Source organism: Lathyrus oleraceus, chromosome 7 (genome assembly GCF_024323335.1).
Source record: "Lathyrus oleraceus cultivar Zhongwan6 chromosome 7, CAAS_Psat_ZW6_1.0, whole genome shotgun sequence".
Taxonomy (NCBI): domain Eukaryota; kingdom Viridiplantae; phylum Streptophyta; class Magnoliopsida; order Fabales; family Fabaceae; genus Lathyrus; species Lathyrus oleraceus.
The window spans coordinates 352,157,609-352,173,659 of NC_066585.1; the positions used below are offsets into that span (position 1 = coordinate 352,157,609).

Consider the following 16,051-nt stretch of genomic DNA (forward strand, 5'->3'; position numbering starts at 1 on the left):
CGAAACAATACTCGACGGAGTACCATGCAAACTTACAATTTTCTCAATATACAATTCAGCTAATCTCTCTAACGAATAATCCATTCTGATCGGAATGAAATGAGCCGATTTTGTCAATCTGTCAACAATCACCCAAATAGCTTCAAAGTTCTTAATTGTCCTCGGTAAACCAGAAACAAAATCCATACTGATACTATCCCACTTCCACTCTGGAATAACCAACGGTTGCATTAGCCCAAACGGCTTCTGATGCTCAATCTTTGACTTCTGACAAGTCAAACAAGAATAAACAAAACTCGCAATTTCTCTTTTCATTCCCGGCCACCAAAATAACTTTTTCAAATCATGATACATCTTCGTAGCTCCAGGATGAATACTCAGGCCACTACGGTGTCCTTCCTCAAGGATACTCTTCTTCAGTTCGGTAACATCCGGAATACACACCCGATTACCAAATTTCAAAACACCATTCTCATCAACTCTGAATTCACCACCTTGACCTTGATTCACTAGAGTCAACTTATCAACCAGAAGCACATCGGATTTCTGACCCTCTCTAATCTCATCCAGAATACCACTCGTTAACTTCAACATTCCCAATTTAACACTATTGTGAGTACTCTCACACACCAAACTCAAGTCTCTAAACTGCTCAATTAAATCCAATTCCTTAACCATTAACATAGACATATGCAATGATTTCCGGCTCAATGCATCAGCCACTACGTTTGCTTTACCCGGATGGTAATTCAAACCAAAGTCATAATCCTTCAGAAACTCTAACCATCTCCTCTGTCTCATATTCAGCTCTTTCTGATCAAACAAATACTTTAAACTTTTATGGTCACTGAAAACCTCAAATCTTGACCCGTACAAGTAATGCCTCCATAACTTCAGAACAAATACCACAGCTGCCAACTCTAAATCGTGTGTCGGATAGTTCCTCTCATGAACCTTCAGTTGTCTCGAAGCATAAGCTACAACCTGCTTAATCTGCATCAAAACACCACCCAAACCCAACAATGAAGCATCACAGTAAACCTCAAATGGTTCCGATGGACTTGGTAATATCAGAATAGGAGCAGTAGTTAACCTCCTCTTTAACTCTTGGAAACCTTCTTCACATTTTGAGTCCCAAACAAACGCTTGTCCCTTTCTAGTCAACATCGTCAATGGTAACGCCAACTTAGAAAATCCCTCAATGAATTTCCTATAATAACCTGCAAGTCCAAGAAAACTCCTTATCTCAGAAACTGACTTCGGAGCTTCCCACTTAGATACCGCTTCTATCTTAGAAGGATCAACAGCAACACCACCTCTTGAAATCACATGACCAAGAAAACTAACCTCTTCTAACCAAAATTCACACTTAGACAGTTTAGCAAATAACTTTTTTTCTCGTAGAACCCCTAAAACCACTCTCAAATGTTCAGCATGCTCTTCTTCAGATTTCGAATGCACCAAAATATCGTCAATAAACACCACAACAAACTTGTCTAGGTACGGATGGAAAATCCTATAAATATACTCCATAAATACCCCAGGCGCATTAGTCACACCAAAAGGCATTACAGAATACTCATAATGTCCATACCTTGTTCTGAAAGCAGTCTTCTGAATATCTTCCATTTTCACACGTATCTGATGATACCCAGATCTCAAATCTATTTTGCTGAACACACTCGCACCAACCAACTGATCCATCAAATCATCAATCCTCGGCAAAGGATACCGATTCTTGATCGTCACTTTATTCAGTTGCCTGTAGTCCACACACAACCTCATAGTACCTTCTTTCTTTTTAACCAATAACACTGGTGCACCCCACGGCGACACACTCGGACGAATAAATTTCTTATCCAACAGATCTTCCAGCTGACTTTTCAATTCAGTTAACTCAATAGCAGACATACGGTACGGAGCCATCGATATCGGCCTAGTACCAGGTACCAAATCAATCGAGAACTCAACTTCACGCTCTGGTGGTAATTCATTCACTTCTTCAGGAAACACATCAGGAAAATCACACACCACGGCTAGATCGCAAATCGCCAGTTTATCTTTAGCCTCCAAAGTCGCTAACAGCATAAACAACTCTGCCCCATCTGCTACTGCCTCAATTACCTGCCTTGCTGATAGAAACAAACTCTTTCCTTCCTCAATCTCAGGAAAAATCACAGTCTTATCAAAACAGTTGATATAAACTCGGTTAAACACCAACCAGTTCATACCCAGGATAACATCAATCTGCACTAGTGGAAGACACACGAGGTCCATCTCAAAGTCTCTACCAAAAATACTCAAAGGGCAATTTACACAAGCTGAAGTAGTAGTCACTGAACCCTTCGCAGGAGTATCAATCACCATACTACCATGCATCTCAGATATCTCTAATTTAAGTTTCACAGCACAATCCAAAGATATAAAGGAATGAATCGCACCTGTGTCAATAATAGCTACAAGAGGAAAGCCATTAATATAACACGTACCTCGGATCAAACGATCATCTGCAGAAGTCTCAGAACCCGATAAAGCAAAGACCTTGCCTCCCGACTGGTTCTCTCTCTTCGGCTTAGGACACTGTGGGCTGATATGACCCACTTCTCCACAGTTGAAACAAGTCACAGTCTTCAACCGGCACTCTGCAGCCAAGTAAACACCTTTTCCACACTTAAAACACTTCTTCTCATTACTGGTACACTCATGGATACGATGTCCAGCCTGACCACATCTGAAACACTTAGCAGGGGCACTGGAGTCTCCCCCACTAGGCCTCTTCATCCCACTCTGTCTCGGGAAACCTTTGCCAGCTGCATACGGTTTCCCACGATCATTCTGATTCTTGCCTTTCCTATCAACCCTTTGCTGATAGCTCTCCGCTCTGGCCTTGGCGTCCTGTTCAAAAATCCTGCAACAGTCAACCAAGTCAGAAAACACTCTAATCCGCTGATACCCAATAGCCTGCTTGATCTCGGGACGTAACCCGTTCTCAAACTTCACACATTTCGAAAATTCCCCAGTAGCCTCGTTATAGGGAGTGTAATACTTCGACAGCTCTGTGAACTTAGCAGCATACTCAGTAACAGACCGGTTGCCCTGCTTCAATTTTAAGAACTCTATCTCTTTCTTTCCTCTGACATCCTCTGGAAAGTATTTCCTCAGGAATCTCTCTCTGAACACCGCCCAAGTGATCTCAGCACTCCCAGCAGCTTCCAACTCAGTGCGGGTAGCAACCCACCAATCATCTGCTTCTTTTGACAGCATATGCGTACCGAACCTGACCTTCTGGTTATCGGCACACTCAGTCACTCGGAAGATCCTCTTGATCTCCTTCAACCACTTCTGAGCGCCATCTGGATCGTATGCTCCCTTGAACATTGGAGGATTGTTCTTTTGGAACTCACTCAGTTGACGAGCAACTCCCAGTCCCACAACATTCGGATTCCCTCCAAGTACTCCAGCTAGCATACCCAGAGCCTCAGCAATCGCAACATCGTCTCTACCTCTTCCAGCCATCTCTATTCTGAAAACCCAACAAGCTAAAACAATAAGTACTGATAGGGTTACACAACACCTATCACGTACAGGGAAACAGAATAATTACGACTCGACTCGACCGACTATGCTCTGATACCACTAATGTAACACCCTTCTAAAATACCCCAATATTTAATTAAATCAACAAAACATAAATCAGAGTAGATATGCAATTAAGGGTGTCACACTTGACACTTCACACCAATCATCAAAATATCCTGTCATGCTCATTTATTCATCAAAATAAACCTTTGCATAATTCGCAGCGGATAGAAATCTAATCAACATTCAAACATGTAACATATCACATGTAAAGTTGTTCAACAACCAAAAATGAAAACAAGGTAAAACATCCCGTCCCGATGTTACATCTACCAGAGCATGACCCACTAAGGAACTACACTAGACTCCAAGGACTAGCTTCTACTCAATCACTGCTCGTTACCTGAAACATAGTTGTAAGGGTGAGTTCCTCAATCGATATAATAAGCATTATAAAATATCATGTAATGCTAAGTAAATTAACACATTTCATCACCCTAATCATATCACACATTCAACAACGGTAACATCAACTCATAATCATCATCATACTCAACTCAACACAAAACACACGTATAATATTGGAATACATCCATTCATATTATACGCCATACATACATTATGCAATGAGACTCCATGCATGCGGTACCGACTATTCGTGAACATATAGTTCAACCTCACCGATCAAATCCAGATACGGCTACCAAGCTCACTAGTCCCACTCATTTGAGACCTAGTGACTCACTCACTAATTCCTCACCATGGGAATTAGCTACCACCCCAAGGGCTATGATATGCACGCTAATCACCTAGCATGCAAACATCAACAACAATCCACAACAACTCACTCACTAATTCCTCACCATGGGAATTAGCTACCACCATAAAGGCCATAATATACATGCTAAATCACCTAGCATGCAAACATCAACAACAATTCAAAATAGACATATGCTCACACTCTAAGCCATAAACAGTCCATTCAAAGTTGCATACATAACAGATACATTCACAGTATTATGCATACCATCATACATCATCAGCATGTTTATCACAGAATAATATCATATCATGCTAAATAATAAATCACCGTATTAGCACATTCTACTAATACCTACACTGCTCAAACAACGGGAAATGATCCCTACTATATCATACATCAGCTAAATTACATCACCCAGCTGCAATGACCAAAACTGCACAACAACAGCTCAGAAAAATCACAATTCTGCCCATACGCGTATTGCCTAGTCCCATACGCGTATGGTCCATTTCTCAGCCAATCCCATACGCGTATTGTCTGCCTCATACGCGTATGCTACGCGTACCACTTCCTCATACGCGTACCAACAGAGACAAAACCACGTTCAAAACATCATCTTCCTCATCCATACGCGTATTGCCTAGTGCCATACGCGTACTAGACCATCTCATACGCGTATTGCCTAGTGCCATACGCGTATGACCAGAAACCAGAATTCCAGATCTGCTATGGTTTTCTCTGCTACGAGATTCTCAAATCCCACCTTCCACATTCCAATTTTTACACAACATTCATTCATATTGTCTAACATAGATCATACACATTCGATCTCACAATTTCTAACCTTATTACCTCTAATTCCTACAAATTTCCTCAACCATTCTCATATCTCATTCATCCAAAATTTCACAATTTCAACATTCATCATCTAATTAGAGTCAAATCAATGGTTTATCACTACCCATTACATGTTAACCCATAATACCCATTAAACGACGATAAACCCCCTTACTTGAGTTAATCCGGCAAATCTCTGAGCTTCAAGCTTTTCCTTCCTTCAACCCTCGTTCTCTTGCTCTTCCTCTTTGCCTCTTTCTCACTTCTGTCGCTTCTCTGGTTTTCACGTGAAAAACCCTTTTTACCAAATGGAACTCTTTATATATTTTCCAACTTATTATTCCAATAATAATAATTCCAATAATAATAATCCAATTATTTAATTAAATTAATAAATATATTATTAACTTATTTTAAATAATTATCTTATTTTTATCGGGGTGTTACAGGATCCACGCTCAGAAAGAATAGAAGAAAGGTTGCTAAAGACTACTCAAAACTGCACAAAACTGGAAGGAAACACGGAACGGACGGAAGAAACGGGACTCGGCAGGATATCGCATCCTGGGCCTACGTAGTCTGTCAGACACGGACATCAGAGTCGACGTAGTTCGGGGGGAAAGCGGAAAGTGCTCGCTAGGATGTCGCATCCTATGCATACGTATCTTCTCTAACCAGAGAAGAATCAGAGCACTCGTAGCTCGGCTAACGCACACCCAACAAAGACACGAAATGGAGACGCTGAGACGTCAAACGTGACCCACAACTGAAATCGGAATGCCAATCAATGGGCTTATATCCAACTCCAGACACACCAAGCAAAACAGGAAACCGACTGCCAATCGCTGGGCTTATGTCAGACTCCAAACACACACACACAGGAAACCGAATGCCAATCGCTGGACTTACATCAGACTCCTACCAGAAAGGGACAAACAACTCACACAAAAAGAAAAGAAAGCGGGCGCCCGGAGAGATCAGCTCATCTCCTGCCTACGTACCTCATCTGGTATGAGGATCAGGGCGACGTAGTTCCCCTTAACATGGAAAGAACTTCTAACCTAACCAGAGACTATGGAGATAACAAGCTACTAGGGAGACTACGACTCGAGCCTAGAAGTTGTCATGCATACGATCCCTATGTTGAGGTCTCTAACCTAACTTGCACATGAAGCAAGCTATCCTAAACAGCAGAATCAAGCAAACACAAGCACAAGTATCACACACTATATGCAAACAATTGGCTCACACAAGGCTGGGTTGTGGAAACAAGCCAACTGGAATGGGATGTTTTTTAGCTCTTAACCCTAACATTGAGAGTTAGGGTGAAGCAGATGAAATGGAGATGAGGGTTATACCTCATAGCTCTTATCCCTGGCCTGGGAGAGCTTGAATCAAATAGAAAGTGTGGGAGTTCAGAGTGAGGGAACTCTTCTCCACAGATGACTGACACCACAAGATCTTGGGTTCTTATTCACAATGCATCAACACGTGGTGTGAGCAAAGTGAATGACACAACTGAATAGCAGGGGATGGATTGCACATCCCTTTTATCTGCCAATTGCCTCTTAAGAGGACTTTACCTGCTTGGCACAAACTTAAACAACCACAAACATTGCCTCTTAAGGAGGGCTTCAGACAGGTGCCTTCCAAAGTAACATGACAGGTCTTCCAGACTTCACGAAGATCAAGGGATTATACCTAAGTGGTATGCCAACCACAAGCAAGCAAAGCAAAGTTCAAATGAACTTAAAGCAACTTAGGTACCTGTGGAAACAGCTAAACCAATCAGTACAAAATTCAGACAATAGTCAACAGGCAATATCAAACAGACAACCCAATATGCAACACATAAGCCATAAACACAAGTGAATTGTCATCAAGGAATACAAAACAAACAAATGTTAACCAACAACAACAAATGACCAAGCTCAAATGAAGGAGCAACATCAATCAGGGAGATGCCTACTTGAACCTGAAATTCACAACTCAAATGTAAGTAACAAGCCACTAGGTCAAAGCCTAGGGTCAAAAGTGGATCAAAAAGCCAAAACAGAACTTGATATTCAACACAAAGCATGTTTATTCAATCAAGAACAAGTCCTAAAAAGGAACAAACCAAAATCAACAAGAAAGTCCATTTCATGTGCAAAGGAAGTCAAAGACCAATTCAAGGCATACATTTGATCATCATGAATGAAAATTCCCAATCAAAACAGAAATGATTCAAATAATTCTGGAAAAATTCATGATTATTCAACACATCCACAACATTCATCATACAAAAAATGAGAAGCATTAGAGTTTATTTGTTATGGAACTTAAATTGCACAAGCAAGACAACCAAATGTGTGACACAAGTTTTCACACCATACAAACATGTCCATAAAACAGAAATGTTAGATGGGAAAAATGCACAATCAATTCTCAAAGGTCCAACAACATGTTAAGAAGCATCATGCAAAATTTCAAGCAATTTGGATCAAAATCAAGCATTTCATGATAGAAAAAGCAAGGCAAGGTCACATATGCACCTATGTTCACATATCCTAACACAAACCAAAAACCAACCATGCACAACTTCAAAACTCATCATCATAAAAAACTAGACAAACAAAGGATCATTTTGCAAAAAACCAGGTATTTTTTGGATCATTTTTCAATTAGTTATGAATTTTAGAAGTTGGCATAAAAAAATGAAAATGAAATGAAGCATAGCACATGGAAATGGAGGGAAAGCCTAAAATGCTGAACATATTTGAATATTTGCTCTCGCTGGGAATCGAACTGTGTAATAATTCAAACGTGAGCGCGCGCCTTTCCTGAAACGCACAGTTTCATTAAACAGGTGGCAGGTCACCGCTTGTGTGGCAATGTCAAACAAATTAAGGCCAATGGAAATGCAAGGTGTATGCATGCGTGGACCAATAGAAACAGAACCCTAAGCCACATGTGTACTGAACCAGATCCGTCGCTAACATGAAGGATCCGTCGCTACCTATGAATCTTCATCTTCTTCGTGAGGAAGGCGATGAACAGTGCATGAGCTTCAAACAATTTTCCAGAAAATTTTCCAGAAATTCAAAACAAGAACATCATTCTAAAGATCTTTTCATGGTGAACACGGATCAAGCAATGGCTAAGCACAAATCATCAAGAATAGAGAGAATCGAGCAAAATCATTTTTGTGCATCAAACTTCTATCATGCATAACTCAGTGAATAGTGCATCATTTCATGTGATTTTTCTACCAGAATGATCAGCAACACAAGATCTACACAAATATGTACATGAATTTGAGAATTGTGAGGTTCGAAACTTGACCTCTTGAAGAACAGCAAGTTGAAAACACGTGCTACAAGGCTCATCAATGGTCCAAATCTACTCTATAATTATAGTAGTGATGATTGATGAAGGAATTAAAGCTCGAACACGTGTGGATCCAGCTTAATTTGAAATCTCCATTAACACCTTCAAGCTTTGGTATGCACGATTTTGAGCAGAAAATCACCAATGGCACGTTCAATCTCACTCAAAACTTCACCAGGATCAAGAATTCACCAAGAGAAATGAGGCTTATGTGAGGAATCTTGAATTTCTTTGTGAGAGAAAATTTTGATCAAAACTCTAAATCTAGATCTGAAAATGTGTGTTATGAGCAATGCAGTTGTGATCAAGCTTATATACCCCCTCTTAATTAATCTGAAATCAAACTTAAGCCAAAGCTAATTGAGATTAAAGGAATATAAGGTGCATGCACAAATTTGCATTTTCACTTCATGCATGAGATGCACACGTGAACAGTACACCAAGCTTGCCCAAATCCACTCTAAATCAGCCCATGCACACATTGGAAATGGAATTACATGCATGTGATCAACCAATTTTGAGTTTGGCAATTTTCCTTCAAAAACTTCATGAACAAGCAAGTGATCATATATTCCAATTTCATGCCATGTAAATAGGTATTTGGAAAATTCATGTTATGAGGAGAATTGTGCAAAAAGAACCACCAAATTTGGAGTCTTGGTTCAAAAGATATGGCCATTTGAAGTTTCAAGCACACTTTGCAATGATTTGATCATAACTCCTTAACCATTCATCCTAAATTCATGATCTTGGACTTTTTGGAAATGGGAGAGAAAGATCTTCAACTTTCATGTTGGACAAAATTTCATTTGAAGCTTATTTGATGTTGGAAAGTTGAGTTGAAGTTGGTCCAAAAACTTGCCATTTTTGGAAACTTGAAATTACAGGTCACTTTCCATTTTTGGAAACTTTTGATCTGGCTTCAAAATCTTCAAGGTAGATGTTTGTCATGATGAGTGAACCTCTTTGGGACATGAATGAAGTGTCTCAAACCATTTCTCCACCTCCTAGCCCTCAGTTGACTTGCAGTTGACTTTCATGGGCCTCAGATGACTTGAAACTGCACTGATGACTTTGAGCCTTCAACACTTGGCCAAATTGCTTCAACATGATCCTTGATTCACACAAGCTATCTAGAACAACCATAGGGCCTTTATCTCATGGAAAAACCCTTGCTCTCTTGCACAGATGGATTCTCCTGATCAGTTTTGACTGATGAAATGCAATGCACTATGCAATATTAATGACCTAAAAATAAAATGAATGTACAAATGGGAGGTGCAAATTTGAGGTGCTACATTTAGTACAATAAAAATCGATTAAACTACCAAGTCTTCTTCATGCAAAATTAACATCAACACAAGGATCAACAATGAAGATTCTTCACTAGCAACTTGTCAGATAAGAGAAGTATCATATGCCATGAGGCTTAAGTAATAGGGAATGATGAGACAAAGTTTCTCTTATCCTTGTCTAGAGCGACTTTGCGTATGGGGCGTAGGTCCCAAATATTCAAAGCGTTCGCCCTTATTCATAGACTTTAGTGTGATTCCTATTAATCGACTGTCAAGCCTATTATCAATTCGTCTATCCATTCTAATCATTTCAATTCAATCATTCAATCATATTCTTTGCCTCCAATCATCATGTTTTCAGCCCTAGTAGGCTAAACTACGAAAGCTCTGATTTCCTTATTGCACTATAAGGATACCTAGGCAGGAGAACTCAGTTTCTTTGCGAGCTACCCTATTTATTCAATCAATCATTCTCCATCTTTTTGAGATCAATCATACTTATCCTTGGACTCCTTGTCTATCCTTTTAGGAAGATCTAGCTAAAGTCCACCTCATCAATCGAGAGTTGTTTGGGACTATGCCTAAACACTTAATTCGGTCTTTCTTTTTGGCCTTACCCTATAGTGGCGGTCTTACTAGCCCACGTACTGGTAAACGCCTATCTTGCTCTTTGATTCAGAGTCTATCTCCTTCTTGGATCCAAGATACTATTCTTATTTGATCTTGAACTGTTTGTTCCCCATCCAGTAATACACTATTCCTTGTACTACAGTACTGCAATCATTCCTTGAATTGGTGTTTGTCTTATGAATCCCCGTTGCTTAGACAAATATCTCTCTCCCCTTGTTTCATGGCAGTTAACCTCTGAAATTGGGTTTGTCTTGTGAGTCCCCGTTACTTGGACAAATACCTTTTGATACCATTCTGTTGGTACATATTATACTTTTCATCACTGTATGTCTCTCTATCTCTCTCTATTCTCGTGGTTCCGAACTACGATTGCTCTGACTTTCTCATTGCACAATGAGAATACGTAGGCACGAGGACGTGAATCCTTGGCGAGCATACTTCTAATTATTCTTTCTTTCGCCTTAAGGCATCATTCATATATTTCACTATCCATTACCTACCTTCGATCATAAATCGTTCACCCAGTGACATATTATTCCTTTGAGATCAGAAATACCACTTCCTTGGAATTCCATATACACCCTTTTAGGACGCCTAACGTAAAGTCCGCATTTATACCTAGATTTGTTTTGGACTGTGCCTAAACACTTAATTCTTTATTTTTTGGCTAATCACCCTATAGTGGCAGTCCTGCCAGTCCACGTATCGGTTAAATCGGTTTCCCCCTATGGTACAAATCTCATTTCTCTTATGGATTCCAATACACTTTCACCTTTCGGTTTCAAACAATACTTCCTCAGTCACTTGTCACCAAATATTCAATCCTGTGACTTTGGTCACTTCAATCCATTCATCTCCCTAATGCACTCATATTCTACCTTCATTCACTCCATGTGATATACCAGTTATCTTTTTGCTAAATACACTACTTATTTGTGCTCCTTCTTGCGTCACCTTGTGAACCAAGAGATGTTTGGGACTTTCCCATACACTTATTTCTTCGTCTTTTCGGTATTACCCTATTGCGGCAGTCCTTCTAGCCTGCGTACTGGTAATAGCCACCTTACTCTTAGGTTCATCTTTTCACCCTTGTTGGAGTTCATCACACAATCTTTGGTTCAGACCATACTTTGATCATAATTCTTTTCATCTCCCACCACTAGTTCTTTGAACTACGGAGCTCTGAATTCCTCATTGCACTATGAGGATACGTAGGCATGAGGGCCCTAATCCTCGCCGAGAAATTTATCTATTTCTTTTCCTTTTCCCATTCTTTTGTGAGTAATCTTTAGATATCACACCTGTTCGAGCGAGAACAATCAAAATGGTTCCCATGGAGTACCATGGATGTTTGGGGTGCTAATACCTTCCCCTTGGATAACCGACTTCCTTACCCAGCATATCTCTTTCCCCCGGGTTTTATCCATGTTTTCCTTTTCCTTCGGGAATAAATAAATTTTGATGGCGGCTCTATTGTATGTTCAAGCATGCGATACGTTTGGGTATATTTCCGCTAGCATCAGCTGGCGACTCTGTTGGGGATGTTGCTTCTTGGAGCATTTCCTAGTTGCTAAAAGGAGTCGAGACTAGTTTTGATCGCTTCTCCGTTCGCTTAGGTGTTTTCTTCTATAGATTTACTCGCTTTATTTATCACATTTACTTTATTATTCTAGATATTGTTATGGATATTATTTTTTATGCTATTGTTGGGTTGGGATAGATTACATGAGAGAAAAGCTCTATAACCGAGGTTAGTATACATATAGGATAGACTCGTGGATAGTCGTGTACGCCTGAGTTTTGCGCGTTGGGTTGTCACGAGAACCACACGCAGACTAGATTCACTTGGAAGTACTTTTATCCTGTGAGTATTCACTACGGCAGGGCATTTCCATTTCGAGTTGATGACTTTGGGAGGCCTTCTAGGGACCACCTTGGAGCATATTCCACACCTATGAGGGGGATATTGGTTTTTATTGCAGGAAGCCATAGACCCTGCCTACCTTGATACTCATATTGCGTCGGACTTTTGAACCTACATCAAATGGCATATACAGATTGTTCAGAATGTATCAGAATTTTGAATTTGCATGACCTATGTAATTCCATCATACAATATCATTCATCATGACAAAAAAATTTGCATATGCATTTCTTTTCCAGGAATCCAAGAGCCCAATTTGTTGACTAAGCATCTGAGACAAAGCATGAATTCCGAGAGGAGGAGCACTCACAGTTACAAGTTTGTGGAGCCCCAACTGATTGTTTTGAGAGGACTGGGGGCACGTCTAGTTCTTGGAAGCCGAGATGATTTCAAGACTTCTTATGGCAACCTCTTGGGAATCTTGAACACTGAAGTCAATACCACTGTTGTGCACACTCTGGTGCAATTCTACGATCCTCCTTTGAGATGCTTTACATTCCAGGATTACCAGCTGGTACCCATGTTGGAAGAGTATTCACACATCCTAAGTATTGGGATCAAGAACCGAGTGCCTTATATACGCACTAAGGAGCTCCCCAAATACCAAATCCTTACTGAAGCCCTCTACATAGGGAAGAAGGAAGTGGAGTTGAACTTGAAACATAAGGGTGGAATTCATGGCCTCACCTCAAATTCTCTCGTAGATAAAGCTACTGCTTTTGCCGAAGCTGAGAGTTGGATGACCTTCAACGCCATTCTAGCTCTACTAATATATGGGATCGTACTGTTTCTGAACATGGAAGAATTCATGGATCTGGCTGCTATTCACATCTTTCTAACTCAGAACCCTGTTCCCACTCTTCTTGTTGATACTTACTACTCCATCCACGTGAGGACCCAGAAGAAGAAGGGAACCATCGTCTGTTGTATCCATTTGCTGTATAGATGGTTTATTTCGCATCTACCCAACAAAGTTCCTTTCATTGAAAACAAAGACAATTCGAAATGGTCCCAGCGGATCATGTCCTGGAACGTCGAAGACATCTCCTAGTATTCTCGAATCTACGACAACGTCAAAATCATCCTCAACTGTGGAGATTTTCCTAATGTACCTCTTCATAGTATGAAAGGAGATTTTCCTAACTCAGAACCTTGTTCCCACTCTTCTTGCTGATACTTGCTACTCCATCCACGTGAGGACCCAGAAGAAGAAGGGAACCATCGTCTGTTGTACCCCTTTGTTGTATAGATGGTTTATTTTGCATCTACCCATCAAAGTTCCTTTCATTGAAACAAAGACAATTTGAAATGGTCCCAACGGATCATGTCCTTGAACGCCGAAGACATCTCCTGGTATTCACAAATCTACGACAGCGTCAAACTCATCCTCAACTGTGGAGATTTTCCTAATGTACCTCTTCTTAGTATGAAAGGGGGAATCAATTACAGTCCGAGGTTGGTATTACGACAGTTGGGATACCCATGGTAGATAAGCCTGATCTCAAAAGTGTAGAAGGTTTCGTCTTGTATGAAGGGGTTGAAGATCCAGAATTAGTCAAGAACATTGTCAAGGCTTGGGGAGCAATTTGTCCTCAAGGGAGAGCGGAAACGGGTAAGAAGAATTGCATTGCCAAGGAAGCTTACACCAAATGGGTAAAAGACAGGGTCAACAAGATATTGTTGTCGTTTCCAGCCAAACCATCCATGAGCATCAAGCCTCCTAAACCAGTGACCCATCATACTTCTGAGATCGATGAGCTGAAAAGAGTTATCAAAGTCCTAGAGAAAGAGAATGCTGACCTCAAGTCTAGACTTGGTAAGATCTCCTTAGAGAAATAAACTTTGAAGTTCAACTTGAACCAGAAGAGAGACAGAGTGCGTCGAGCAGATGGCGAAGTGCAAACTGAGGTATACAAAAGAATAAAAGTGGATGATGCAATCAAGGGAATCTATGCTAGTTTTCCAGCAAAGAAGAAACAATTAGCCCGAGACTCAGTACCAGTCTTGTAAAGTGGAGCTTAATTACAAAGAACAGATCAATAAACTTCAAGACCAGCTGGAAGCTTGCAAGAAAGGGTTGAAGGATGAGAAAAGCCACACCAAGCAGTTAGAGGTCACTCTTCTCCAGAAGTAGTATGAGCTAGACCAGAGACTTGAGGAGATCTGTGAGCTGAAAGAGCAATCGTGCAAAAACCAGGAAGACACCAACCTACTCGAACAAGAGAATGATCGTCTGAAAAAACACAATGGGCATCTTGAAGAGCTCCTCAGCCAAAAGGAAGTATTTGTAAGAAGCATTTTAGATGGACCTGATCACGATCTACCACCTAACTTCCCAGAAGGAATCACGGTATTAGAGGGAAAGGAGCCTGACCCCGTTCGCTGAACAAGCTACATAAAACTTCTCGGATTTGTTACAAGAAGTTATTGTCAAAGTGTTTCTGCATAATTGCCCTTGGGCTTGATCTGTATTTCATTCTTGTTTTTAGGTCGATATCCGATAGGGTTGATGTTAAGAATCTTGTAGCCTAGTGGGAAGCTTATTGATATGTACTTGTATTCCACTTACTTGATATATGAATAAAAGAGTTTCTTGGCTATTTGACTTCACAGACTATCTCCCTCTTTATGCTTTGTATTTGGTTATGTTAATAGACAAACTCAAGGATTCCTTGGAAATCTCTTCCTTTACAAAAATGAATATAACATAAATAAATTTTGAACATATCAATTTTTTTGCATCCATGCATTTATTTGTCATAAGCTTCCCAAAAACAAAATGCTTACCATCTCCATCTTTCCACAGCAAAAACGAAGACTCGTCATCACTATTTCACCCGTGCAAACAAGTCAAGGATAATGGTTGATTACGAATTTGACAATGGTGTTGTCCGTGAATCTCTTGCCCAAGTCTAGGGCAGGATGAACCTCTTTCAAGAGAACATGGAGACTATCTTGGAGCTCCTCCCGACTCATAGGACTTCTACCTCTGCTAACCCTACTGCTGCCAACGTCACCCATGCTGCTGGGGTGACCAATCCGACTGCTGTTGCTGGTACTACCGTCGAAACTCAGGCGGAGACTGTGGTGCCAACTACTGGGAACCGTCAGTTGGTCCCTACTGATTTGAATAGGATTATTGCTGCCTATCCCTAGGGAATGCCCCAGAACTTTGCTGCTCACTTTCCCAATGGGGGCGCTTTATTCCCTCATCTGACTCTCGTTGCCCCTACTATTACTGGAAATGTTGTTTTCCCCTAGGGTGTACCCACTGTCCAAACTCCTCGATTGATGCTGCCAACCCTGAGGACAATCAAGGTCAGGTTCCCAATGAAACTTCTGACATTGAAGACAAATATCGAGGTCCGCACCTCCACTTTCAGGTTCCTGCTCGGGCTGCTCAACCTGCGAACACGAATCAGTTCCAAGCTTCCCCGTTCAGTTACCCTGGGGAAACTTCTATGCCTATGCTAACATATGCACATACCAATCCTGCACTCTAGTATGTGCAGACTGGGGCACCTCAGGCCCCTAATGCTCAGCCTGGAGGACAATATACTCACATGGTGCCTGATGTTCAAACAGTACCTCCGGGTTTCTCCTACCCACCGCAAATGTTGTTTGCCTCACAAAATATGCATGTTCAGGAAATAG

The 16,051-nt window shown here is 40.8% G+C and overlaps 1 protein-coding gene across 1 annotated transcript; it reads left to right on the plus strand.

The window, feature by feature from the left end:
* Positions 1 to 12,680: 12,680 nt before the first annotated feature.
* Positions 12,681 to 13,448, plus strand: LOC127103787 (uncharacterized). The gene has a single exon (XM_051041022.1). The coding sequence runs from the start codon at positions 12,681 to 12,683 to the stop codon at positions 13,446 to 13,448; it is 768 nt and encodes a 255-aa protein (XP_050896979.1).
* Positions 13,449 to 16,051: the final 2,603 nt, after the last annotated feature.